The sequence below is a fragment of the Podarcis cretensis genome (assembly GCF_951804945.1).
Source record: "Podarcis cretensis genome assembly, chromosome: 9".
In the NCBI taxonomy this organism is placed as follows: domain Eukaryota; kingdom Metazoa; phylum Chordata; class Lepidosauria; order Squamata; family Lacertidae; genus Podarcis; species Podarcis cretensis.
The window spans coordinates 61,720,837-61,745,895 of NC_137178.1; the positions used below are offsets into that span (position 1 = coordinate 61,720,837).

At 43.3% G+C, this 25,059-nt stretch overlaps 1 protein-coding gene across 4 annotated transcripts in view; it reads right to left on the reverse strand.

Annotated features, from left to right (window-relative positions):
* The window catches only part of NFXL1 (nuclear transcription factor, X-box binding like 1), a 76,033-nt gene extending 52,595 nt beyond the window's left edge, over positions 1–23,438 (reverse strand). Inside the window, exons 1-7 of one of the 4 annotated variants that reach the window (XM_079989667.1) lie at positions 22,723–23,438; positions 16,945–17,022; positions 16,028–16,170; positions 11,848–11,955; positions 9,977–10,129; positions 8,362–8,468; positions 19–189 (exon numbers count right to left, since the gene is read on the reverse strand). In XM_079989667.1, coding sequence (XP_079845793.1) covers positions 19–189; positions 8,362–8,468; positions 9,977–10,129; positions 11,848–11,955; positions 16,028–16,143 — 655 coding nt within the window. In that variant the 5' untranslated portion in view covers positions 16,144–16,170; positions 16,945–17,022; positions 22,723–23,438. Of the gene's footprint in view, positions 1–18; positions 190–1,746; positions 2,053–8,361; positions 8,469–9,976; positions 10,130–11,847; positions 11,956–16,027; positions 16,171–16,944; positions 18,223–22,722 lie in introns of those variants that run through there. The other 3 variants (XM_079989666.1, XM_079989668.1, XM_079989669.1) reach the window with 3 other exon arrangements.
* Between the last annotated feature and the right edge of the window lie 1,621 nt (positions 23,439–25,059).

Here is a 25,059-nt window from a genome sequence, read left to right on the forward strand (position 1 = left end):
AATAAATAAAAGCTTTACCAGTTTGATTTGTATAAGTGGTAAATGTCTTGGCCAATATTTTTCCATGTTTTCCTTTGATATCTTCATCTTCTTCTTCAGAGGAGGAACTAAATTGATCTTCAACAAGCTTTCTAGCTGCAGCTTGGTTAGCCTTCTTAATTTCATCAAATTTTTTCTGAGAGGTTAGCTCTGTTAGGGGAACAAAGTTTAAACAAGAGTTTAAAATGTGACAGCATCTTTCAGAAAAATAAATGCAACTAATAAAAACTCTGTTTAAATAACTAACAAAGCGAACATTAGATGCTTTAAAAGGAAGATTTTTTTTTACAAAGGCCACACCCTAGCACCGTTTCCATTATCTTCTGGCATTCTTGGAAGGGGCACATGACTCTTCACAGCTGGTTTCAGTATTTTCTTGAAACACAGCCTATACTTCCCTGGTTCTTACTGCATAAGCAATGTATACAAGCTCATTTACATTTGCACTTCTGCTGCAAAGGTGAAGAAGGCATACAGTGGCTTGTATCTAAGGGCCCAACTTACAGTTACACATAACTGTGCATAATCAAACCCTTAACAGCTTTCTTTCCTGCTTCAGAAGGGGCCATTTTGGAGCAAAGCAGCAGTGGAAGGGAATGCCTAAGTCTTCATACATCCATTGGCTGCATCTCTACTCCAAACAGCTGCTTCTATTCTCCAGTGTGGGGATTCCAGATCCATACATTTAAAGGTCATTGCTTCCCCCCAAGAATTCTGGGAACTGCAGTTTTAAGGGTGCTGGGACTTCTAGCTTTGTGAGGGGTAAACTACAGTTCCAGGATTCTTTTGGGGGAAGTCAATGAACGTCACGTAAGCACATTTGCATATAATACTTGTCCAGTTTTCAAATAAGTTCAGCGATGTAAAGCACAGCAACAATATCGCAAATGACCTAAATGTTCAATAATTACAGCAGCAGCCACACAAATCAGGCATGCTCCCACTTCTCAGCTCCAATGTCTCAAATAACTGAGCAGGCTTTGGGAAACCGATTGCTTTTAGTGAAGGACTGGTACCTTTTTATTGGAATTATCTGTTTTAATACATTTTATATTTGCCTTAATTGTATCAATGCTTAATTGGTCGTTGCTTTTAATGATTCCCCACCCAACAGTTTTCAACTGCTCTTATTGTAAGGTGCCTCGAGTCCCTGTTAGGGAGAAAGGCAGGGTATAAAACATAGTAACATTAACCTTAATACGGATCAAAACAAGCGTACACTGTACCTGTTAAAAACAGAGAGCTTAAGAGAGTCCACCTTAGATAAAAATGGTCCCTATTATGACCTGGTTTGTATCCTAATGGAGATATATATACCTAGATATATATATATATATATATATATATATAAATATTTCCCTACACTTCAAACAAGATTTCAGCTTCTGCTCAGGGCGATTAGAAGCTATGCAAGGGTGTATCTAAGCCTCCTATCCCACCATACCAAGAAGCCTTTTTGGAAATATAAATATATATACACACACAGACAAACACACATATAAACACCGTGTAGAATAATAAATTAAATGCACTCATTCTTGAGGCAGCTGCAGGAAAGCTGCATTCTTGCTCTCCCTTCAATACATGTTATTTTATTTTTTAAAAAACATACCGCCTCATGCGTTTCCTATTTCACCTGGGCCCCAAGTGGAGTATGAGAGGGTTTCCCCCCCTGCGGTAGGTGTGTGAGGTTGTGAAAATACTCACCGCGGGCTCCTGAGGCGTTATTACTACAAGCCCCGGCGGCCAGGGAGGCGCCTCCCCTTCCCCTTCCCCGGCCGCCAGGTCCGCTGCCTGCAGGGACCCCGCCAGCTCCGGCTCTCCCCCTTCCCCGGCCACGGCCGCCCTGGCGCCAAGCCGCCTCCATCCTTCTTCCTCCACCTCCTTCCTCCCCGCCGCTCGCTCGCTCGGAGCCGGGACGGAGCAGCCCGTCGCCGCCCGCCCGCCCGCTTTCAGAGGATGAGGCGCAGCAGCTGGAAGGATCCAGGTGTAGCCGACGTAGCGCTTCGCCCTTCCTCGGCAGCTCGCGGCGTGCCGGCGCCTAAACTACAACTCCCGGCATCCCTCGCGGCAGAGAATCGGAAGTGGGAAGTGCAAACACCGGAACCGTGGTGTGGCAAGACTCCTCCCCCCTCTCTCTCTTTCTGTGCGGCGCATAAAGAACCGGCGGCCTCCGAAGTGATCCACGGAGAACTACAGCACCCAGAATGCATCAGGAGGAGTGCCGTCGAGCGCTTCCGTTTTGCGCAACTATATGTATAATTTATTATTATACATATAGTAATATATTTTAAATTTATTATTATTATTATTATTATTATTATTATTATTATTATTATTATTATTATTATTCCACGCCCATCTGGTATTTAGAACTCGCCTGTTTTCCCCCGACAGGGAACTGTGCAAGGTCTCATTCGCCCGGGCTCAGATATTTCAGTGTTTTTCCTGCAGAGTCACTTTGGCCTATACAAATTTAATACATAATAAAAGTATTTCTCCACAACCAGGCGTTTGGCTGATTAACATTCTGTGGTTTTTAAAATGTGTTTGTGGGAGGGAAAAGTTATTTGTTTGTTTTTTATGAAGGGCAGTAGACAATTTTTTTATTATTATTATTATTACTACTACTACTACTACTATGTTGCCATTAGTTACTACAGCTAAGTTTTGTTCCAGATTTGCTCAGCGAAATGTTACTGGGAGTTTATGCTCTCTGGACTCACCAGCCCACCCCTCCAGTTTGTGTTACTTAGCAAAACCACTTGACATTAATCACATTCAGACAATCAATTTGCATGTCAGGCTTCTTCAAAATAAAAAAAGTCCCATGGCAAAAGAAGAAGAAAAGCAACATGCAGAAGGAAAAGTTTTGAGGACAGTTGAAAAAAACTTTTTTGTGTGTGCATACACATTTCGGTACTTCAAAAGTGCTGTTTTTCAGGTTTCAGCAGTCTCTCCCAAGGACTGAAAAAAAGCAAGCAAATCCCTCAAGCCCCTTTTTTAAAATCAGGCGACCTAATCCAGACTGTAGCTAACTGATATTTGCTTCTTTAAACACAAAATGCCAGTGTACTACAAAGAATAGTCACTAATTGTTGCAGTACAAGTTCTTTTTTCTGTCTAAACCAAGAGTTAATAATATTTTCCTCCTATTTTTGGGATGCCTATATAGACCAGCGAGAGCGCAAATATTAAATATACACAACATGTTTTGCCAAAACAGAACTGAGACATGGACTGTGCTTATCAAGAGGTTGCAGAACACTAAGGGCTGCTGAGAGATTACATCACCTCCCCGCATCAAGGTCACCTACCAAGAAAAGATCAGCCTGGTCCAAACTACTGACTAGAGGGACCCAGGAAGCAGTTGTACCTGCACAGCTTCCCAACCACAGTCCAAGGAAAGAACACAGGGTTAAAAAACCACATGACCTTTATATGAATTTCCAGATCAAGACTGCTGAATGGAAAGCCTTGCTTCATTAGCAGACTGACAGAACAGTGCTGCGTTTTGAAATTTACATGTTCCAAAATATACCTCTTCCTGCTGCCATTTACAAACTAATGTCTTTCTTCCACCTCATCCATTTTTTACGGAGTCAATCTTGCTACCTTTGGGCAGGGCTTATGCCTTTATTTTAATCTACTGTACCTAGTCACCATATGCAGTCTAGAAATAATTTAGCTCTATGTTTAAAACTGTTGATAATCACAGAATACGAGGTCTCCTGGTAAGAATTTATAGCTGCATCTCAAGAAACCCCTTTAGGCACACGATCCTCAGAGGTTATTTGTAGCCAGTCAATACAAACGGCAAAATTTTTCACAAGGATTTAATTAAATATTTTATTAAACAGTGTGGAATTTTATCGCATCACATTCTCCCGATAACTTGTAACTGGCTGTTTATAATTACTGCTAATTTTCTGGGCTGTTGCTACAAAACAAAGACGTTCTGTCAGCGGTGACTTTGTTCTGAGTGGAAAGTGCAGCAAACTTATCATCTGTAAATCAAAATGACTGCTGAGGAGTCCAGCCAACTATCTTGATACTAGGTGCATTGTACAGGGCACAATATAAAATGTAATCATGCAATACAACTGTACAAAATGATTCCTGTTCAAATTAACCTAAAATTTGATCCATTGGGATTTTAGCATATTTATCATCTAGATTAAGTGATATTTTCTGAAGTCACATAACAGATAAAATGTAAATTATTGAAAATACCCTTCATGCTTGGCTTAAAAAGAAAATCAGCCAAGATTAACAGATTCCATGTTCAATGAAGCCTTCTTATTTTGTCTTTTATTAGACTCTTTATTACAGATTCGGCAGCGCTTACAATATCTACATTTCTATTCTTTTCATTCTTCAGTTTCTTCTAAATTTGATAAATCAAAATCCATAGGCGCTTTGATGATGCTCTCAACTTGTGTTAGCCTTATTTTCAATTTTTGCTGTGCAGCACCATATTCAGCCAAAAGTCTGGCAAACCTTGTTTGTAAACAGTCAAGCACTACTTCTATTTGGTTGACCTTTTCCTCGATATCTTCAGGATCTCTTCCTGCGTTTGCAACATCTAAATCCAGCAGTCCATCTTTCATAAGGACTTGCTTTCCCTTCTCTTCCAACAAGGCCTTTGCATCTGGGTATTCTGTTAAAGCCTCCATTAGGTCGTCTTTAGACAGACAAAACAAATCTGAATAACCAATGCTTCTAATGTTAGCTGTTCTCCGATTTCCAGCTTTGCTACCTTTAATGTTAAGAATGCTAATCTCCCCAAAGTAGCTGCCATCACTTAGGACCACATATTGAGTAACTCCATCATCAGCAACCACAGCAAGTTTCCCTTCTTTGATGATGTACATTTCTCGCCCAATGTCACCTTTCCGACAGATATAATCTCCAGGACTGTACACCTGAGGCTGTAGTTTTAAGACTAGCTCAACCAGTAAGCCGGCTTCACAATCTGCAAAAATCTGGACTTTCTTTAAAGTTTCCAGATGAACATTGATGGCAATTTCTGCTCGTAATTTATCTGGGAGATACTTCAAGACTTTTCTTTCATCTACTGCCTTCTTATTTGTCCACAAATAATCAAACCACTTGATAACTCTGTTTTCTAAGTCTTTGCTCACATTCCGAAATTGCATGTACTGTTTTATAGCATCAATCCTTGCTTGAAACTCTTCCCTGGCAGCATTCATATTGGAGATCATAGAACCAATATTACCAACAATGGTAGCAAAAATTAATATACCAACTAAGAAGTCAACAACGACAAAGAAATACTCAGCATCTTTCACGGGAGGTGGTGTTTCACCAATAGTTGTCAAGGTCAGTGTTGACCAGTAAAGGCTGTAAAGATACTTTCTAGCCAGCCGGCCAAATTCAGGATGGCTAATATTGGGATAGACCCATGTGTCTGTTCCAAAGCCTATGGCTTTGGAGATTGAAAAATACATACATGCATTCCAGTGGATAATAATTATAATATACATGACAAGATTTGAAATTCTGAATATATTTGGGTAACTTGTTCTTGTTTCTGTTTGCTGGAAGAATTCAAACATACGTGATATTCTAAGTAATCTGTTTATTCGTATTTCTGGGTAGTTCAAACCTAACCTGAAGTAAAGTAGATCAGTTGGAATGATGGAAAGTACATCTAATTTAAATTGTACTGTTCCCTTATATTTTTTCTTAAGTTTAAGTTCTTCTTTCACCAACAAACCTTGTTCCAGGTAACCTAAAATAAAATGCAGAAATAACTTTGTGATACAATTTTGTTTTATTTTTACTCACATGGCAAAGGGCAAATATATATGATAATTTAGTAACTCCTTGGTAAACCAGTTAACTGTATTATCCTGCCAAGTGCTGAGAATTTTATCATACAGTATTTCCAGTTCCACACCAAATCAGGAATCTAGAAGCAGGTAAAAGACAGAATTTGGTAAATGGACACCAGTATTCTTCCCCCCCCCCCAATTTTTTCATAATACTGTGAACTCCAATGGAACCATAACTGGGTGAAAATTCTGATCTATTCTGCTTTTCCTGTCACCAATACTACAGTGGTACCTTGGGTTACAGATGCTTCAGCTTACAGACTCCACTAACCCAGAAATAGTATCTCGGGTTAAGAACTTTGCTTCAGGATGAGAACAGAAATTGCATGGCGGCGGTGCGACAGCAGTGGGAGGCCCCATTAGCTAAAGTGGTACCTCAGGTTAAGAACAGTTTCAGGTTAAGAACGGACCTCCAGAACATTTTAAGTTCTTAACCCAAGGTACCACTGTATCAATGGGACGCGGGTGGCGCTGTGGGTTAAACCAGAGCCTAGGACTTGCCGAACAGAAGGTCGGCGGTTTGAATCCCCACGACGGGGTGAGCTCCTGTTGCTCAGTCCCTGCTCCTGCCAACCTAGCAGTTCAAAAGCACATCAAAGTGCAAGTAGATAAATAGGTACCGCTCCGGCGGGAAGGTAAACGGCGTTTCCGTGCACTGCTCTGGTTCGCCAGAAGCGGCTTAGTCATGCTGGCCACATGACCCGGAAACTGTACACTGGGTCCCTCGGCCAATAAAGCGAGATGAGCGCCGCAACCCCAGAGTCGGCCACAACTGGACCTAATGGTCAGGGGTCCCTTTACCTTTACGACTGTATCAAGGTGTACAGAATCATTGCTTAGGAGATGAGATGGCAAACTTAGTGCCCCTTTCGTTTATCTTTACAAACATTCTGAGGACGGTCAAACAGAAGAAAGGAGTTGGTTCAAATGGAATGCTCCTGGTCCAACCCTGCGGTTAGTTGGAACAGGAAGTAGTGACAAGTTCAAGTGCTCTCTCCTGTCCTCACTTCTCCAGATGGCAGAAGAAACTCATTTGGTTTGGAAAACCTCACAGTTTTTCCATGACATGCAGATCACGAAATTGTGGGCACTGCTTGATTACCCGTTTATTGAGAGTTCATCCTGCTCATCAAAGCATGTGTTATCCCACACTTTCCAGTGCATGTTTGCTCCATCACTTCCCTAATCACAAGAAAACCAATGTTTTTGGGAAAGCGGGGTTATTGTGCAATCAAGTATAACGATGCAACCCAAATTCACCAGTATGTGATGGAATCCGACCAAATCCAAACCTCATACAGCTGTGGGTGGCTGCTGCTGTGCTTGAGTCTGGCAGAGGGGAAATGAGCTTTTAAAATAGTGTTTTACATTGGGTTGCCACATCCATGACTGGGCAGAACAGGCTTAGGGTCCAACCTAAATCCCACCCCCAGCCAGTGCAGCCCGCCCCACACCCCTGGAATATCCTGTTTTTGAACTTAATCCAGCCTCAGCTCAGCAAGCTTTGGTTCAACTAGGTGAGTCAGGATGTGCAAGTTATACTAGCCTATCTTCAGCTGAGCTAATGTTGGCGACCAAACGCTGCACCAGGAATCAGCTGGCTGAGCTGGAGATCTGCTGCATTCTAAGCAGCTGCTGTTAAGAATTTACTAGGGCTGCTTGATTTTATTTAATTGTTGCATTTCGCCTTTGGTGGTTTAAACTATTGTTTGCCCACACAGTCATTTTAATCACTTAAGCCTTAAAAGCAGACGGTGCAAGTCGATAAATAGGGACCGCTTACCAGCGGGAAGGTAAACGGCGTTTCCGTGTGCGGCTCTGGCTCTGGCCAGAGCAGCGACGTCACGCTGGCCACGTGACCCGGAAGTGTCTCCGGACAGCGCTGGCCCCTGGCCTCTTAAGTGAGATGGGCGCACAACCCCAGAGTCTGTCAAGACTGGCCCGTACGGGCAGGGGTACCTTTACCTTTACCTTACTCTGATCCTGCCTTAATATGCATTGTCACTTATTAATGAGAGCAACCAAAATATCATTCTTCCAATAAACGCTATATAAAGGGTCTGGTGACTTCTGTTTCAGTGTATCTGAAGACGTGTGCATGCACACGAAAGCTCATACCAAGAACGAACTTAGTTGGTCTCTAAGGTGCTACTGGGAGGAATTTTTTTATTTTGTTTCGACTATGGCAGACCAACATGGCTACCTACCTGTATCTAGAACTATATAAAAAGATAGCCTTGAGTTGGCTGCATAAGGCAATGTGGGATGTTTCTATCAGAATATGATACATCAGTTCTAGTGGTGAAACAGGCGACTTTTTAAGATGGGCCGTTTTCCACATAGACACTTTCAATGTCTTGCACAACCCTCCCTAAAGAAAGCTTACTAGGTTACCTTGTCTTTGCTATTCATTTTAACAAGGTAGTATAACAGACAAATATGATTCAGCAGAGCATACTCTTACCTGTCCTTGTACGTACAAACATGTCAGCAACATAGAGAATGTCTGATATATAGTCAAAAATGAACCACATCTCTAGATGGTTGCTTTGAAGTTCATCAAAGCAGGCTCTGGGTAAGAAAGGAAACAGAATTTCAAAATTTAGAATTTGAAAGTAAGCATTTTGGCAATGCAGGCCTTAAAGTAGGGATAACGAACCTGTGTCGCCACCCCCTCACCCCGATGTTGTTGAATTGCAACTTTCAAAAAGCCCCAGCCAGCATGGCCCAGCATCAGGGATGATAGAAACTGTTGTCCAACAACATCTGGAGGGCCACAGTTTCCCTACCTCTGTCCTACACAAAAGAACAAAGGGCATTCGGGTGATCTATAGAAATCTACTTCCATCAGTATTAGGCAATTCAATGGGACTGAGGGAAGACTCTCAGTTTATATTTCCCATGATTTGTACACAATGAGTGACCTTTTTACTTCACTCTTGTCCAGTGTTAAGTGTTTGTATATATTCCACTACAAACCCATACCATGCCAATGCAAAAGAACACTTCCCCAAAGTTTACAATGTTTTGCTCATTTGTGGTCTGAGCTTCTAGGGGAAATGGCAAAATGCAGCCAAAAAGAGGTTTAAAAATCAAATGAATCCCAACATTGGTTAAAGTAATATAAGCGTCTCCCAACACAGGTCAAAGTATCTGTGAGAACTAGTTGAAGCGTATTTTTTGTATCTTGATCTGCTTGCTCATCAGTGCTTAGGTTTAAAATAACCAAATTATGATATGCTGATGGAATGGATGGCAGAGCAATCGCATCATCTTTTCGCTGTCTGCCTGGCTCAAATCAAAATTCTCTCATCCCACATGCAGCTGAGGCTAAATCAAATTTAGGGCAACACTCATTACACAGAGAAGCTCTGCATCTAAATTTATCACAACATGGTTCAGCAAATCATCAACATTTGTGTACATTTTCCGAATGTCCAAAGCTGTTTGCTTACATTATATCTGTTGTGTATTGAGTCAAAGGATTTTATATCTGTATTATTATTGTCTGTATTTGCATTAGGGTAAAGTAACTGCCTTTTGGTTCCAGAGGGTACAGCTACTATTGGTTCATTTAAGCTGCTGTATTTGGATCCTCTGTCTTATTGGTTTCCTCCAAAAGGCAGGACTGTGATTGCCTGATATTGTTCCCTCCAAAATTGTATCCTTTCTAGCTAGTTCCCTGTCCCTATAAATGTAGCTCTTCCCTCCATCAGGCCTTAGTCTTGTTGCTTTAATAAAGAAGTGTTACTAGAGAACTGTCTCCAGCATATTATGTCAAGAGAGCTGAAATCACAAACCCCACGTCACAACAATATCTGCAATCATTACAGACAAGTAAGCACTGCTTTCTCCACACTGCAATAAGTGAGGGGAGAAATGGCACCAATGTTTATTGTTTCAAGACGGGTGTAACATTTTGAGCTGAGGACTTCCTTGTTCACAGCTCAGATTAGCCAAGTACATTAGTTAGCTGCTGAACCATCTAATGGGTTCCCCCTTTAGACACTTCAGAATTGTTTTACTGTTGAAAGGGTCTTGCATCCTTTCATTTCTCCATTTTAGATAAAGCAAAATACCTAATATAGATCAATACACTGCAGCGCTGTGTTGTTTTAAAGTACCTAGCAATGATCATTATCCAATTGTACATGACAGGCAGAGTGATGCAAAACAGCCAGTTGTAATACAAGTTTCCCGAGGGATCAATAACAAATACCTCTTTCTTCTCCCTAAACAGCAAGCAGAAGGAAATTAATATATTAAGAAGCAAGTGGTACATAACAGCCATAATAAATGAAAGCCAGCAGCATTTTCCTATTGATTTTAAGGAGTTTACTGAAACATATGCTCCAGTCTAGTACACACTTCTCTGAGAGTAAATGCCATCAAACCTAACCAGACTTACCATATTTTTCGCTCTATAGGACGCACTTTTCCCCCTCCAAAAATGAAGGGGAAATGTGTGTGCGTCCTATGGAGCGAATGCAGGCTTTCGCTGAAGCCTGGAGAGCGAGAGGGGTCAGTGCACACTGACCCCTCTCGCTCTCCAGGCTTCAGGAAGCTATCTGCAAGCCTTCGGAGTGCGGCGGGAGTGCCCGCTGCGCTCCAAAGGCTTGCGGATAGCAGCCTGCAGCCCGAAGCCCGGGGAGCTGCGCAGTGCGCCCCGGGCTTCGAGCAGATATCCGCAAGCCTTGGGAGCCGGGCGGGAGTTCCCGCTGGGCTCCCAAGGCTTGCGGGTAGCGGCCTCCAAACCCGACCTGGTTTGGAGGCTGGCGGTGGGGGAAAGCAGTGCTTCTCCCCATCTCCAGCCCCACAAGCTCGGGGGACAGCGGGGAGGCAGAGCGCCGCCTTCCCGCTGTTCCCCGACCTGGTCTTTGGGGCTGGCGGTGGGGGAAAGCAGCACTCCCCCCCCTCGCCAGCCCTAAAGAGCAGGTCGAAAGGAACCCTCCGGAGGCTTCGGGTGAACGCACCTTGAACGCACAGAACGCACCTTGTTTTAGAGGGGGAGAACAAGGGGAAATTTTTTTTTTCCTGTTCTCCCCCTCCTATGGTCCGGTGCATCCAATAAAGTGAAAAATACGGTACTTCTGAGCAGACAGGCATAACTACACTATAAAAAGTACTTAACGTTGGATGGATCATCATGCTTTCCCCAATTCAGGGGTGGCAAATCTTTTTCAGACCAACGGCCAGATTCTTTAGTGGGCAAATGTCTTGTCTTGGGCTGGCTGGAAGCAGAGGAATGGCGAGGGGGCACCAGCTGGTGAACCCCCAGAGAAAGCAGGCGCAGAGCCAGGGGATCGGTGGTGGGACAACGATGCATTGTCAGAGGGAGAAGAGGGAGCAGACTGGGAGGAGCAGGTCTGGAAGCTGAAGAGGCAACAGGGTCAAGTGAAAAATAGTATGGTAACTTCCTATGGTAGCCCATAAGCATGCCATCGGCCCAGCCCACATGTTCCTTGATCGCAAAGGGAGCTGACACATTTCCTTCCAGATGTTGTGAACTACAGGTCTCATCAGTTCCAACCAGTATGACCAACAGTCATGGATGATGGGAGTTGTAGTCCACAGCATCTGGAAGGCACCCTATAGGCTACCTGTTAGGTTGTGGGTGAACATATCCAATGACACAGCGATTCTTCAAACAGCTCTTGTTTATGCACAGGCCAGAACAGAACTGAACTGAAGGGTTCAGCCAGCCTGCTTATATAGAGCTCCACTAGAACGCAACAGTAACCATTTTCTGTAACTATCCAATCACTGAACGTCACTTTCGATCCCTTATTTGCATATGGGGACCTAAACTATCTACAGTATCCCCCTGCTGACCCAGGGTGAGAACTTCAGCACATAACACTACCCATACTATATAGTAGTGTCACTAGTGCACTGTGAGGCCCAGCAAAGTGAAAATTATAACGTATTTTCAGCCCTGAAAAACACTTACTCCTCTTCCTTATTTTTCTTCTCAGCTTCATATTTCTGTCTCTCTTGGCTGTCCTTATCTTCCTTGGCCACTGTGTCCTTTTCTTTTTCCTTTTCGCCATCAGATTTGCTGAAAGATTGATGGAAATTATATGTCTTTTACAATAAAAGTAGAACCATCCCTTCAGAAAAGTCTTATTACATATCGCAGTGCATATTTAATTCTTTTATGTTTTTTTATTTTCTTTGTACCAAAGAAACACCTTTACAATCAATTGTGAAATACATTTTAAAAACTGATATTGCCGCTATTATTGTAATGGGAGGGGGAGAGGGGAAATAGGTGTGTTGTTGGCATATAGGAGATTTGATGCTGCAACCATATTAAAAAGTAACATTTATTTTTTGGATGGGTGGAGTGTGGAGAGACAGCAATACTGTCAGGCTCACCTAGTTGCCATGCAGGTTTCAGTTTATACTCAACAATGGCCAATTTTCCCACATTAAAAAAATTAATAAATTAGCCATTCCCTAGATCTGTCTACAGATGTTTCACTTGGCATTTTCTTGGCCTAGTAAAGACATTTCTTGTTACACTCTATAATAACCAGCAATAATGGCTGAAGCAAATGGGCAAGGCAGAACCCTGTACAGTGGTACCTCGGGTTAAGTACTTAATTCGTTCTGGAGGTCCGTACTTAACCTGAAACTGTTCTTAACCTGAAGCACCACTTTAGCTAATGGGGCCTCCTGCTGCCGCTACGCCGCCGGAGCATGATTTCTGTTCTCATCCTGAAGCAAAGTTCTTAACCTGAAGCACTATTTCTGGGTTAGTGGAGTCTGTAACCAGAAGCGTATGTAACCTGAAGTGTAGGTAACCTGAGGTACCACTGTAGTCTATAAAGAAGCAATCAGCAGCATTTATCCAGCCGTCCTGCAGATGGCAGCAAGGTCTCAGCTGTTTTTAACTAGTGCTCTGCACTAGTATAAAAATTAAAAACACCTTCCATCTACACAGCTATGTGAAAAAGCGAAGGTCATTTGTTTATGAAAGGCTATACGCTTTGCAGGTCTATCCAAATCCAGTAAAATCAACCAAAATTTGCCATTTACTTTGATGGGATGGAAACGGTATTGTTTTCAAAGGAATTTTCAATCTACATCCAGTAATTGGATGTAGGTAGATGCTTATGGTGGGGTCAGTGCTCCTCGTGCATGGAAGTTTTTTTGCAGCATTCACACAATGCCAGCACATATTCGCCCCGCCCCCCAGGTATACCCCAGACTTTCCATTTCTGGAGGAAATCCAATTACAAAAACCCTGACGGCAACAACCCATTTATGATATCTCGGCACGCTTTTTGCAACAGGGTGCTTCTAGGCATGCAGTAGGTCGCAGTGTGGTGTAGTGGTTAGAGCATCGGACTAAGACCGGGAAAGCCAGGGTTCAAATCCCCGCTCTACCCATAAAGCTCACTGAGTGACATTGGGCCTGTCACTGCCTCTCAGCCTAGCCTACCTCACAAGGTTGTTGTGAAGATAAAATAGGGAGGAGTTTAGGGATTTAAAAAAATAGTTTTATAAATGGTGTATCTTCGTTTCTCAATTTGACCCTTTTACAGGCTTTTGTATGTACTGAGCTATTTTATGCATTGTGACTTGCAGTTACTTTTATCAATCATAGTTTAGTAATTATTTATTGTCATTAAAGGTAAAGGTAAAGGTACCCCTGCCCGTACGGGCCAGTCTTGACAGACTCTGGGGTTGTGCGCCCATCTCACTTAAGAGGCCAGGGGCCAGCGCTGTCCGGAGACACTTCCGGGTCACGTGGCCAGCGTGACATCGCTGCTCTGGCGAGCCAGAGCCGCACACGGAAACGCCGTTTACCTTCCCGCTGGTAAGCGGTCCCTATTTATCTACTTGCACCCGGAGGTGCTTTCGAACTGCTAGGTTGGCAGGCGCTGGGACCGAGCAGCGGGAGCGCACCCCGCCGCAGGGATTCGAACCGCCGACCTTTCGATCGGCAAGCCCTAGGCGCTGAGGCTTTAACCCACAGCGCCACCTGCGTCCCTTATTATTGTCATTACTAAGAGTGAATTTCTGCTCAGTTGTTATTTGCTGATGTTTGGAGAGTTAAATTTATTGTGTACTACTATAGTCTCATCTTGGGTGCCCTGCTCAGCATAGTTCATAGCTTCTCTGAGTTATTCAAGCCCCTTCGCCACGGCAAGGCAGTGATCCATGAAGGGGTATGCAGATGACACAACCTTGATGGCAGAAAGTGAGGAGGAATTAAAGAACCTTTTATTGAGAGTGAAAGAAGAGAGCGCAAAATATGGTCTGAAGCTCAACATCAAAAAAACGAAGAGCATGGCCACTGGTCCCATCACCTCCTGGCAAATAGAAGGGGAAGAAATGGAGGCAGTGAGAGATTTTACTTTCTTGGGCTCCATGATCACTGCAGATAGTGACAGCAGCCACGAAATTAAAAGGTGCCTGCTTCTTGGGAGAAAAGCAATGACAAACCTAGACAGCATCTTAAAAAGCAGAGACATCACCTTGCCAACAAAGGTCCGTATAGTAAAAGCTATGGTTTTCCCAGTAGTGATGTATGGAAGTGAGAGCTGGACCATAAAGAAGGCTGATCGCCGAAGAATGGATGCTTTGGAATTATGGTGCTGGAGGAGACTCTTGAGAGTCCCATAGACTGCAAGAAGATCAAACCTATCCATTCTTAAGGAAATCAGCCCTGAGTGCTCACTGAAAGGACAGATCCTGAAGCTGAGGCTCCAATACTTTGGCCACCACATGAGAAGAGAAGACTCCCTGGAAAAGACCCTGATGCTGGGAAAGATGGAGGGCACAAGGAGAAGGGGACGACAGAGGATGAGATGCTTGGATGGTTCTCAAAGCTACCAGCATGCGTTTGACCAAACTGCGGGAGGCAGTGGAAGACAATAGTGCCTGGTGTGCTGTGGTCCATGGGGTCACGAAGAGTCAGACACGACTAAACGACTAAACAACAACAACAACTATATTCTCATAGATTGTTGCTTTACTTTATTTAAATTGTTCCATTTTAAAGGTACGTTGTATTATGATTTTTTGTATTGGATCAGATTATTATAAGGTGTGTGTTGTATATTTTGTTGCTGTAAACTGCCTTATGCATAGTAGTACAGAAAGGAGGTATACAAATTAAAAGTGAAATGGGGGAGGGGGAATGAAACCTATGTACTGCCACCTTGAGCTCCTTGGGATAGGATATACCGTAAATAAAATAAGTAAGCAAACAAGCAAGTAGACCTTGGCTGGAATCCTGGAAAGCCTCTGCTAGTAAGGTAAAAGACCCCTGGGTGGTTAAGTCCAGTCAAATACGTCTGTAGGGTTGCGGTGCTCATCTCGCTTTCAGCCCAAGGGAGCCGGCGTTTGTCCACAGACAACTTTCTGGGTCATGTGGCCAGCATGACAAAACTGCTTCTGGAGCAACGGGACACTGTGACGGAAACCAGAGTGCACGGAAATGCTGTTTACCTTCCCGCCACAGCGGTACCAGTTTATCTACTCGCACTGGCATGCTTTTGAACTGCTACGTATATTGGCAGGAGCTGGGACCGAACAACAGGAGCTCACCCCATTGTGGGGATTCGAACCGCCGACCTTCTCATCAGCAAGTCAAAGAGGCTCAGTGGTTTAGACCACAGTGCCACCTGCATCCTCTCTGCCAATGAGTATACATCTGAGGAAGATGTACTGACTCCGTATAAGGCAGTTTCCCAATTTCTTATTGCTGTTGTGTCAACAAGATGAGTCACAAAACTAAAGAGCGTTTCCAGCAATCATACAGCCACAATTAAAGGATGTTCGATATATAAGGTGGCATGGCATGGCCTAGCCAAATAAAAAACAAAGTTCAGCTGACGTTAAACCATTATAAGCCCTCCTAATTTCAATTGCTGGATTGTGCCCCATGTAAGAAAGGCTGCAATCCTAAACACACTAGGAAGTATATTTCACTGAACGTAATGGGACTTAGTGGCTAAATATGTTTTGGATTGCATTGCTTATAGGTAAGTACACATTTAACTAAATTGCGACGGTAAAATGTGATAGCAATATTAGCGAAGGACTTAAGAAGGTCATTCACATGCAGATCGTCCATTAAAAAATTAAAAACCAGTCAACTGGTTCACACTACTCACCTGCTTTCACCATTTTCCACTCCTTTCGTACTTTCGTTTTCGCCCTGAATAGGCAAGCTGTGAACATCTGAATGTGAGTGATGGGTTTTGATCGCCTCTTTGGTCTTTGTGGTCATAATTGAAAGGTATTATCTGGGAGAGGACTGCAAAATGGATCCAAGATTGAAATTCAGACATTAAAACAAAGCTTGATTTCAATCTGCATAGGCATGATCCAGAGAAAAGAAACCATGTCTCATTGATTTCAAACACCCTCCCCTTAAAACCAATGGGATTTAAAAGTGTTTGTGAGGCTGTATCATGACTGGTTTTATTAGAGTGAATAACAGAAAAATAATCAGAAAATAGAAAGAAAAGGGACTTATGCGTATGATCCAGCCAAAGCTAAGCACACATAAATCCTATTGATTGCTATAGTTTAGTGAAATACATGCTTAACTCTCCCTCAACCCCTGAAATCAGGGGGATGTAGACAATTAGGAGTAACACCCTTAATAGGGATTAAGCCCCATGTTGGAAACTGTGCTTATGTTTACTTGGATCAAATCAATTTGATCACTGATCTGGTTTCTCTACAACTAATCATTATGCATCTTGAAAAGAAAACAGCAATTTCTCACAGTATAGGCATAGTGATTGTTTCACAATGATCAACAGCCTCAGAGAGGGCTTTTTGGTTTTTTTTTTTGCATGATATATTGCAAAATAAACGCACATTGTTTCTTATTTTGTAATGCATAGTTTGCGCGTGTTCCTTCCAGGAAGTTGCCAACTTCAGCAAAACGGCATTTCAATATTGCCCACTCCTTGAATTCCATGTAGCATTCCCAGGCAAACTTACATCTACTAATAACCCACCACCACTTTCATTTGTGACTTTTAAACAAAACTGAGCAATGTAAATAACACATACCAACCTCATTCTATTCATTCCATGTGCTGCAGTAAATCCTGAACGGTAATGAAATTCTTCGCTTTCTAAGGAAAGTGTATATCTAGAACAAAACGAAGAGGAGGGGAAGGAGGGAATAAATTAACTCTAGTGAAGAGGATGCCAGCAATACAGTTGCAATAAGATGGTATTACAGTGCCTGCGTGTGCTCACCTTGGAAACGTAATCTGCTGTTCTGTGTAATGAAGGCAATCCCTTAAATCGCCTCACTCTAGCAGCCATCGCCATAATGAAAATCCAAAATGAAGCTGGGAACAAATTACCCTTTTGAAGTGCAGTACGTACTTTCAAAATATGCAATGTACCGTATTTTTCCGTGTATAAGATGCCCCCGTGTATAAGATGCCCCCTATTTTGGGGGACTCCAAATTAAGAAAACACCCCTCAGCACAACCCGTGTATAAGACGAGCCCCAATTTTAAACCTAATTTTTTGGTTAAAAAAAACCCTAGTCATATACATGAAAAAATACGGTAAGTAGCAACATTCTAAGGGCAGAACACAAACACCTAGTAAAACATATTTGACCCCATTGTTGATTGAGATTTTGAGCTAGAAAAAAATGATAAACACCTTTATTTATAGCTGTCACTCACCACACCACCCCCAAGCACTCTGTATGTCTAGCAGCTGTGTCAGTCAGAAATTCAACACGTTCAGGTGTTTTCCCATCAGGAGTAGGAAAGAAAACTCCACCTGCAGATTTCTGTATGCCATACAATTTTCACAGACACAGAGGATTTTAACCAGTGCTATTCCAACTTGGAGCAGACCCACTGAAATTAATTACCATTTCATTAATTGTCCATTAGTTTCATTGGGTCTACTCTAAGCAGGATTAGCACTGTCTACAAACCATAGTGTCCCTTAAGAAAATGATAACAACCTAGCATCAGCTTAGGAATATTAATAATATGAATATTACGCATGGGCACTGTGAAAGACTAAGGTTCTTAGGACGGTCTCAAGTGACAGCTATCATCCATCACTGGGTATCATATCAGCTCCAATTTGTGCTTCACCCCATAATGGTCAATAAGGGCACAGAACAGTAAGGATACAAAATAGGACTTTCCCCACTTGGTTCTGTTGGATATTCTCTCATCATTTGTTCCAGAAACAGAGAAGAACAGAGAAGAAGTTTCAAAAAGAAGCAGAAGGCTGATTGTTTAGTCTGTGCAAGGACATTTTCTGTGGGAACTGTTCCTTGGACATGCGCAGTATGACAGGAAGTACTGCTAACAATGGTTCTGTGTAACTTGCTGTAACTTGTTGTGAGTCTCTTGCTTGCGTCTTACGGTGAGAGAAGCAGAAAGAATCTTGGACTTTGTTGGGCTCTAAGCTTGCCTTGACCATGGCAGTGGTGAATGTCTGTATATATTTGCTACCAATATGCTATTATGTCCATCAAGGAAATCCCTACACTTGACTGAATCTTCAAGGCTTCCATGAATGTTTATTGCCTACTGTATATACCTTCAACCCTGAAGATGCTTCCAAGGAAGGAGATATGTTGAGATGTAACTACTGAGTATGGATACTGGCACACACACTCAGAAAAAGTGATGCGACCCAATCCTTCTAAATCATGCATCAGAGGTTGGTGGCTTGACCCAACAGGTTTAACCACCCTTTGGGACACTCTATCCAGGAAACAGAGGCCAGCTCATACCTTGTTTAGCTTCCACCAGCAGCTAAAGACTTATTCTCTAAGGTACCTGTAAGTTAGTGCTGTTTTATATTATGTTTTCCTATCATTGTTATTTGGCTTTTTAAAAACAAGATATCATCACTCTTGAGTTCTCTTGGAACAGAGCTGGACTCAGAAACTTTATAGGGCTGGCAGACTGGCTGGTTGGGCTCCCATGCCCGCTTGCTTGCTTACTGTGATGCTACCTCAGCTCCTGGCAACCAACACCCCCTGGCCAGCCCCAGAGGCATCGTTTGCCTGAGGAGCTTGTAGCTAGGGCTGCTGCAACAAACAGCTGTGCAAGCCTTTGGGGGGAAGAGACGTGAAAGGGCATCAGAGGTGGGAAGGGAAGAGGAACAAAGGCCAGTGTTGCCCACAGCACCCCTGACCATCATTCAAGGCACCCCAGGGTGCCATGGCACTTTGCTTGAAAACCACTGCTGTACATCTTTCTTTTGAAGCACCTGACTCAATGTAAGATTGGGGTACTTATCCCTTTGGATGTGACTCCTACTTGGAGTCACAGTAGTAGCCTCTGAAAAGCCAATTCTTTGTAGTTTACTCTCATATTGCCTCTGTAATGAACAGTGGCGTAGCGTGGGGGGTGCAGGGGGGGCCAGCCGCACCGGGCGCAACATCTGGGGGTTAGGGTTAGGGGGGCGCAAATCCACGGGTTAGGGGGCGCAAATCCACGGGTTAGGGGGTGCAAATTACTTGCCTTTCCCCGGGTGCTGACAACCCACGCTACGCCACTGGTAATGAATGAGTCTCCAATTCACATGTGATTTCACTGAACATATCATTCTTTCACTGAACACAAACACATGTATCAGCCGTAGTGGGGAAGGAAATGTGGTGATCAGTGGCACTCCTCACAGGAGTGTGAGCTATGAGCGTCAGTGTTTGTGTTACCCTGAATATAACATCCACATGCCTTTGGCAGAGGCGTCCAGGACAAGAGGAAAATAGAACTTCCAGGATTAGTCAACATCTCTGCAAAAAAATTAAAACTAAATGCTCCTCCACCCGCCATGCACACATCATGAAGCTTGTTATCTTGGATGAACTGGAGAAGGATAGCAGCAGCAGATTTTTATTTTTATTTAAAGCTATCTTTAATCTCTTCTTACATCTCGCTTAGTCAGGGCTTTTCTAATTCCTCTAAATCTCATTAAGGCTGCCACCATTCAGAAGCTTCTAGGCATTTGTGAGAAGGCAGAACTCCAAATTGTTCTGTGCTCCTGGACAGATCCTAAATGTTTTGACGTTTGACTTAGAACAATTCCTAAAGGTATTGAAGGGGTGTAATTGTAGAAAACGCCTTCATTCCACACACTCATTACGCCTGACTGTTAATTAAATGTCTATGTGTACAACCAAAAAACACACCATCACTCTTCTTTTAAATATTCTTTTATCGATTTTCATCTCGTATAGCCCAACAAATACATCTCAATATAAAGTACTCCAAAAGAGAGGGGGGAATGGAGCAGGAGGAATGGGATGAGAGTGCTGGATGCTGGAGAACAGCTGGATAACATCTGGGAGTGCTGAGCTTTGCAGTAGGGAGTGGCTGAGTGGATGGAAAAAGACCTCCCAGCCCTAATTTCCCAGCAGAGAAGGGATTGCTACCTCAACCAGGCCCTGCTCCCTATTAGTGTGATCTCCCTGGCAACCAGGGAAGCATAGAATCCTAGAACCATAGAGTTGGGAGGGACCACGAGGACCATCTAGTCTAGGGTTTCCCAAACTTGGATCTCCAGCTGTTTTTGGATTACAATTCCCATCATCCCTGACCTGCTAGCTATGGATGATGGGAGTTGTAGTCCAAAAACAGCTGGAGACCCAAGTTTGGGAAACCCTCATCTAGCCCTACCCCCTGCAATCTGGGCTCGTATTGGATAATGAACTGGTTGGACAGATTCTACCCTGGTTGACAAGTGCGCCAGCACAAATAGTCCCAACCTACCTGCAGGTAGGTTGTCAGGTCCCATAACTCAGTACACAAACTGCACCAATGACTGTGCCTGCCTCCCTCTTCCAAAGAGGGTGCACATCAGGCGTTGTCTTAGTATGGGCCTAGTCAAGTACCGCAGAACTCTGCTTTGAATGTTTGAACTTTGTAACCTGTCCTATGTTTAGGCCGTGTAATGATTTGGAGGATAAAACCTTTGGTAACAATTGAGCAGGGTCTGAGTACTGCATCTCAGAGTGGGAGCTAAGACACCCTAATACAGTGGTACCTCGGGTTAAGAACTTAATTCGTTCCGGGGGTCCGTTCTTAACCTGAAACTGTTCTTAACCTGAAGCACCACTTTAGCTAATGGGTCCTCCCGCTGCCGCCGCACTGCTGGAGCACGATTTCTGTTCTCATCCTGAAGCAAAGTTCTTAACCTGAAGCACTATTTCTGGGTTAACAGAGTCTGTAACCTGAAGCGTCTGTAACCTGAGGTACCACTGTACAAACCACCAGAGCAACTGACCCCAAAGAGGTGTTGCTGATGTCAACAACAAAGATGTGAGGCAAAAGACAACGGGTTATGCATAGTTTTTTCCTAAATAGCACACAGAGATGACTTGAGCTTGCTATCAGACAACTTCTAGGCCAGAAGTTGTACCATGGCGAACATGCAGTTCAGCACAGAACTTGTCGATTTGTTTGCCTCAAAGGTTTGAGCAGTAGACTTCATGGGCGTAGCCGGGGGGGGGCAGCTGCCCCTCATTTAAAAAATCAGTAAAAATACATAGCTGAGATTTTGCTCCCCCCTAAAAAAGGGCCTGTCCTTCCCCCAACAAAAATTCTGGCTATGCCCATGGCAGACTTTATTTAATGCAGGTGCTGGCACTCATGAGCTCATCTCCAACTACCAGAAAAAAAGAACATTTTCTCTGAGGCCAGCTTTTTACCCAGAGGGCTGAGCACGGGAACAATTTTCTTGAAAGACCTACATTGGCTCCCAGTACGTTTCCGAGCACAATTCAAAGTGCTGGTGTTGACCTTTAAAGCCCTAAACGGCCTCGGCCCAGTATACCTGAAGGAGCATCTCCACCCCCATCGTTCTGCCCGGACGCTGAGGTCCAGCGCCGAGGGCCTTCTGGCGGTTCCCTCATTGCGAGAAGCAAAGCTACAGGGAACCAGGCAGAGGGCCTTCTCGGTAGTGGCGCCTGCCCTGTGGAACACCCTCCCATCAGATGTCAAAGCGATAAATAACTACCTGACATTCAGAAGACATCTTAAGGCAGCCCTGTTCAGGGAAGTTTTTAATCTGTGATATTTTAGTGTATTTTTGGTTTTTATGGAAGCCGCCCAGAGTGGCTGGGGAAACCCAGCCAGATGGGCGGGGTACAAATAATAAATTATTATTATTATTATTATCATTATTGCAACAGGAAAACCATTTTCTTGACAGACACTGTTCCAGAAATACTGAGCCTGAGGACAGAACCACCCCATATTGGGACAGAAAATGAGACTTTTCTAAACTTGCTTCCTTGTCAATCGGAGCTCAGCCTTGGGTGTCTTGAAAACCTTAGCTGAGGGGAAGAAGAAATAGAATAGTTCACGCTGACGTGTTCAGGCTAGATGTTCTTTTTTCCTGTTGGATATCAGAACTGCCATTTGTAAAAGGGAAAAATATCTAATGCTTCCTTGTGAGTTAGTCAAATCTTTCAAATGCCAGAAGGAAGCCTATAGAAGTTCCGTCTAGAAGTTCCCTCCTTTCTGAACCCAGATCTTGCTCCCCCCCCTTCCACCATGAAGCTGACCACAATTAGGGTTGCCGGCTCTGGCTGAGAAAATTCCTGGAGAGGCTTCCGAGCAGACATCAAAATTCTACATGTTGCTTTACCCCTCTCAAGGCTGGTTAGAATTCACAGGCCCAGTTCCACCTCTTCAACTCCCCTTTAAACTATAAACAGGGAGAGGGGTGGGTCTCTCCAGGCAACCACCCATTTCAGCCACCCTCCTAAGTATTCTCCCTCCCTGAGGCTAGTGGACAGCATAACACTTTCATCCTGAAGTACTGGGAAATACAGTAAATGTCAAGTTTTTACCTTAAAGCTGAATTGGCTTGCTCTTGGCTTCCTTCCAGCTGAGTTGAGCAGCAGCAACAGCAGGAGAGGGCTTTTGACTTCCTGCTCTGCTAGGGACTCCCTAGAGTGGTTTGCTATAGCATCTTCTGTTTCTCTCTCTGACAGCATCTGGAACAAGGAACTGTCAATACAGGCAAAAGTGCCTATGTTTTTAAAAAGCTACTTGACAGAACAATGGTCTGCTGCTGCTGCTGCGAGGGAAAGAAAACAATCCTCCCTTGTTACAATCACATTAAAATCAAGCATTCTGTTTTATTGGTTTGCCAACACAGCTGCCTCAGTTTATAGACACAAGAATATTCATGTACTGCATCTGTAACCCAGTGTCCTGAGCCAATACCAGCAACTGCAATCCTCCATATGGCTTGGCCCTCCCAGATCCCTTTTTCAAGTGGTCATCTTAATTCTCATTCAGTATGTACACGAACTCTAGAACAAAGGCCACACTTATGCCCATTGATTTTGCTAGGTTTGTACCTCTTTGCTTTTAAAATTACACAATTTATGCCTCTGAAACAATGTCTTGTGTTAAAACTAGCGTAGAATATTGATTTGGAGCAAAATGCGTGGCTATGTTTTCTGCCTCTGTCACAACTGGAACTCAAATGCAAGGTGGAAATTAAGGATGCAATGGGACTTGTTTGTGAGTAGACATTTACAGGTTTGTACTGTAAAAACAGAAGGGACGTGGGTGGCGCTGTGGGTTAAACCAGAGCCTAGGACTTGCCGATCAGAAGGTTGGCAGTTCGAATCCCTGCGACGGGGTGAGCTCCCGTTGCTCGGTCCCTGCTCCTGCCAACCTAGCAGTTTGAAAGCACACCAAAAAGTGCAAGTAGATAAATAGGTACCGCTCCGGCAGGAAGGTAAACAGCATTTCCATGCGCTGCTCTGGTTGGTCAGAAGTGGCTTAGTCATGCTGGCCACATGACCCGGAAGCTGTACGCTGGCTCCCTTGGCCAATAAAGCGAGATGAGCGCCACAATCCCAGAGTCAGCCATGACTGGACCTAATGGTCAGGGGTCCCTTTACCTTTACTGTAAAACACATACATAGCCTTTTTCCATGCATCTGCTGCCTTCCTATTTGCTGTCTATGATGCCTGGAGCCCTGTTCACTACAGCAGGTGCAAGAGGGGGCAGATGAAGGACTTGGTCGCTTTGTCTTCCATTTAACCAGTGGTTTGAATTGGAACCAGGTAACTCTGGCTTAAGGCTTGTGAAATGGAAGTGTTGCGGAATCAGGCAGCAAATTGGCAGACAGTTATACAGTTGAAGGTGGCTTTGTCTGGATTGTTAAAGCTTGGGGAAATTACTTTTGCTATTTCATAACTATTCTTAAACCAGAAAAACAAGTTGTGAGTTTCTGTTGGATAGACGGAGGTAAACAGAATATAAAATTCATAATGATTAACAAGACATTTGGAAGCAACACAACTCATGCAACATTTACTAACGGTGCCAACCTAATTATATCTGCTGGAGGAGAAAGTTCCATTGAATTCAATGGTGCTTACTCCCAGGTAAAGCAGGATTAGGGCTGTAGTATTAATTCCCAGTCAATTTCTTTAGGGAGAGGAAGCATAGATCATATGGATTTCACACACACCTACCCATGCATAGAAGCTGAGTTACTTACAGTCAATTACTGAAGATGCTGCAAACCTGCAGCTTTCTGTTTTTTGTTTTTTTTTTATAAAATTTTTATTAGGTTTTCACATTTTATAAAACAAAAACAAAAACAAAAACAAAACATATATATTTTTAAACTCTTATTTTCATTACCCCCTTTCCCTGACTTCCCCCCACCCCCTCTTCATACATCCCAATTCCAAAAATTAGTTCAGCAAGTTCTTATCTCCCATCTTTAACATATTATTGTTATTTTTAAACTTAATCCTTTTTACTTATCCAAATTTAATTTATCCAATTCTCTTTTAAACATTAAATCTTTTTTTTTCTAAGGTCGAACTAATTACCCTTCCACGAATTTCTCCCTTTGTATTTTTGTTAATTATTGTTGGTCCTCAGGTCTTGAAGGAATTCTATCTCAGTCACATCATATTTTCTTCCATCCAAGATACTTAATAGCAGTTGCTGCAAAAAGTCAGTTGATCTCCCATACTCAAGGAGGAAGTCCCAATCATATTTCTTTACTCTTTTGAATTCCAATATTCCAAGTGCTCCCGGGACTTCCTCCTTCATCTTTCTCATCTTTCGCAGATTTGTAATCCAAAGATCTTCTTCTTTATTTCCTGACAATATGGGCTTCTGATTGATATTTTCCTGCACTTTTTCCATT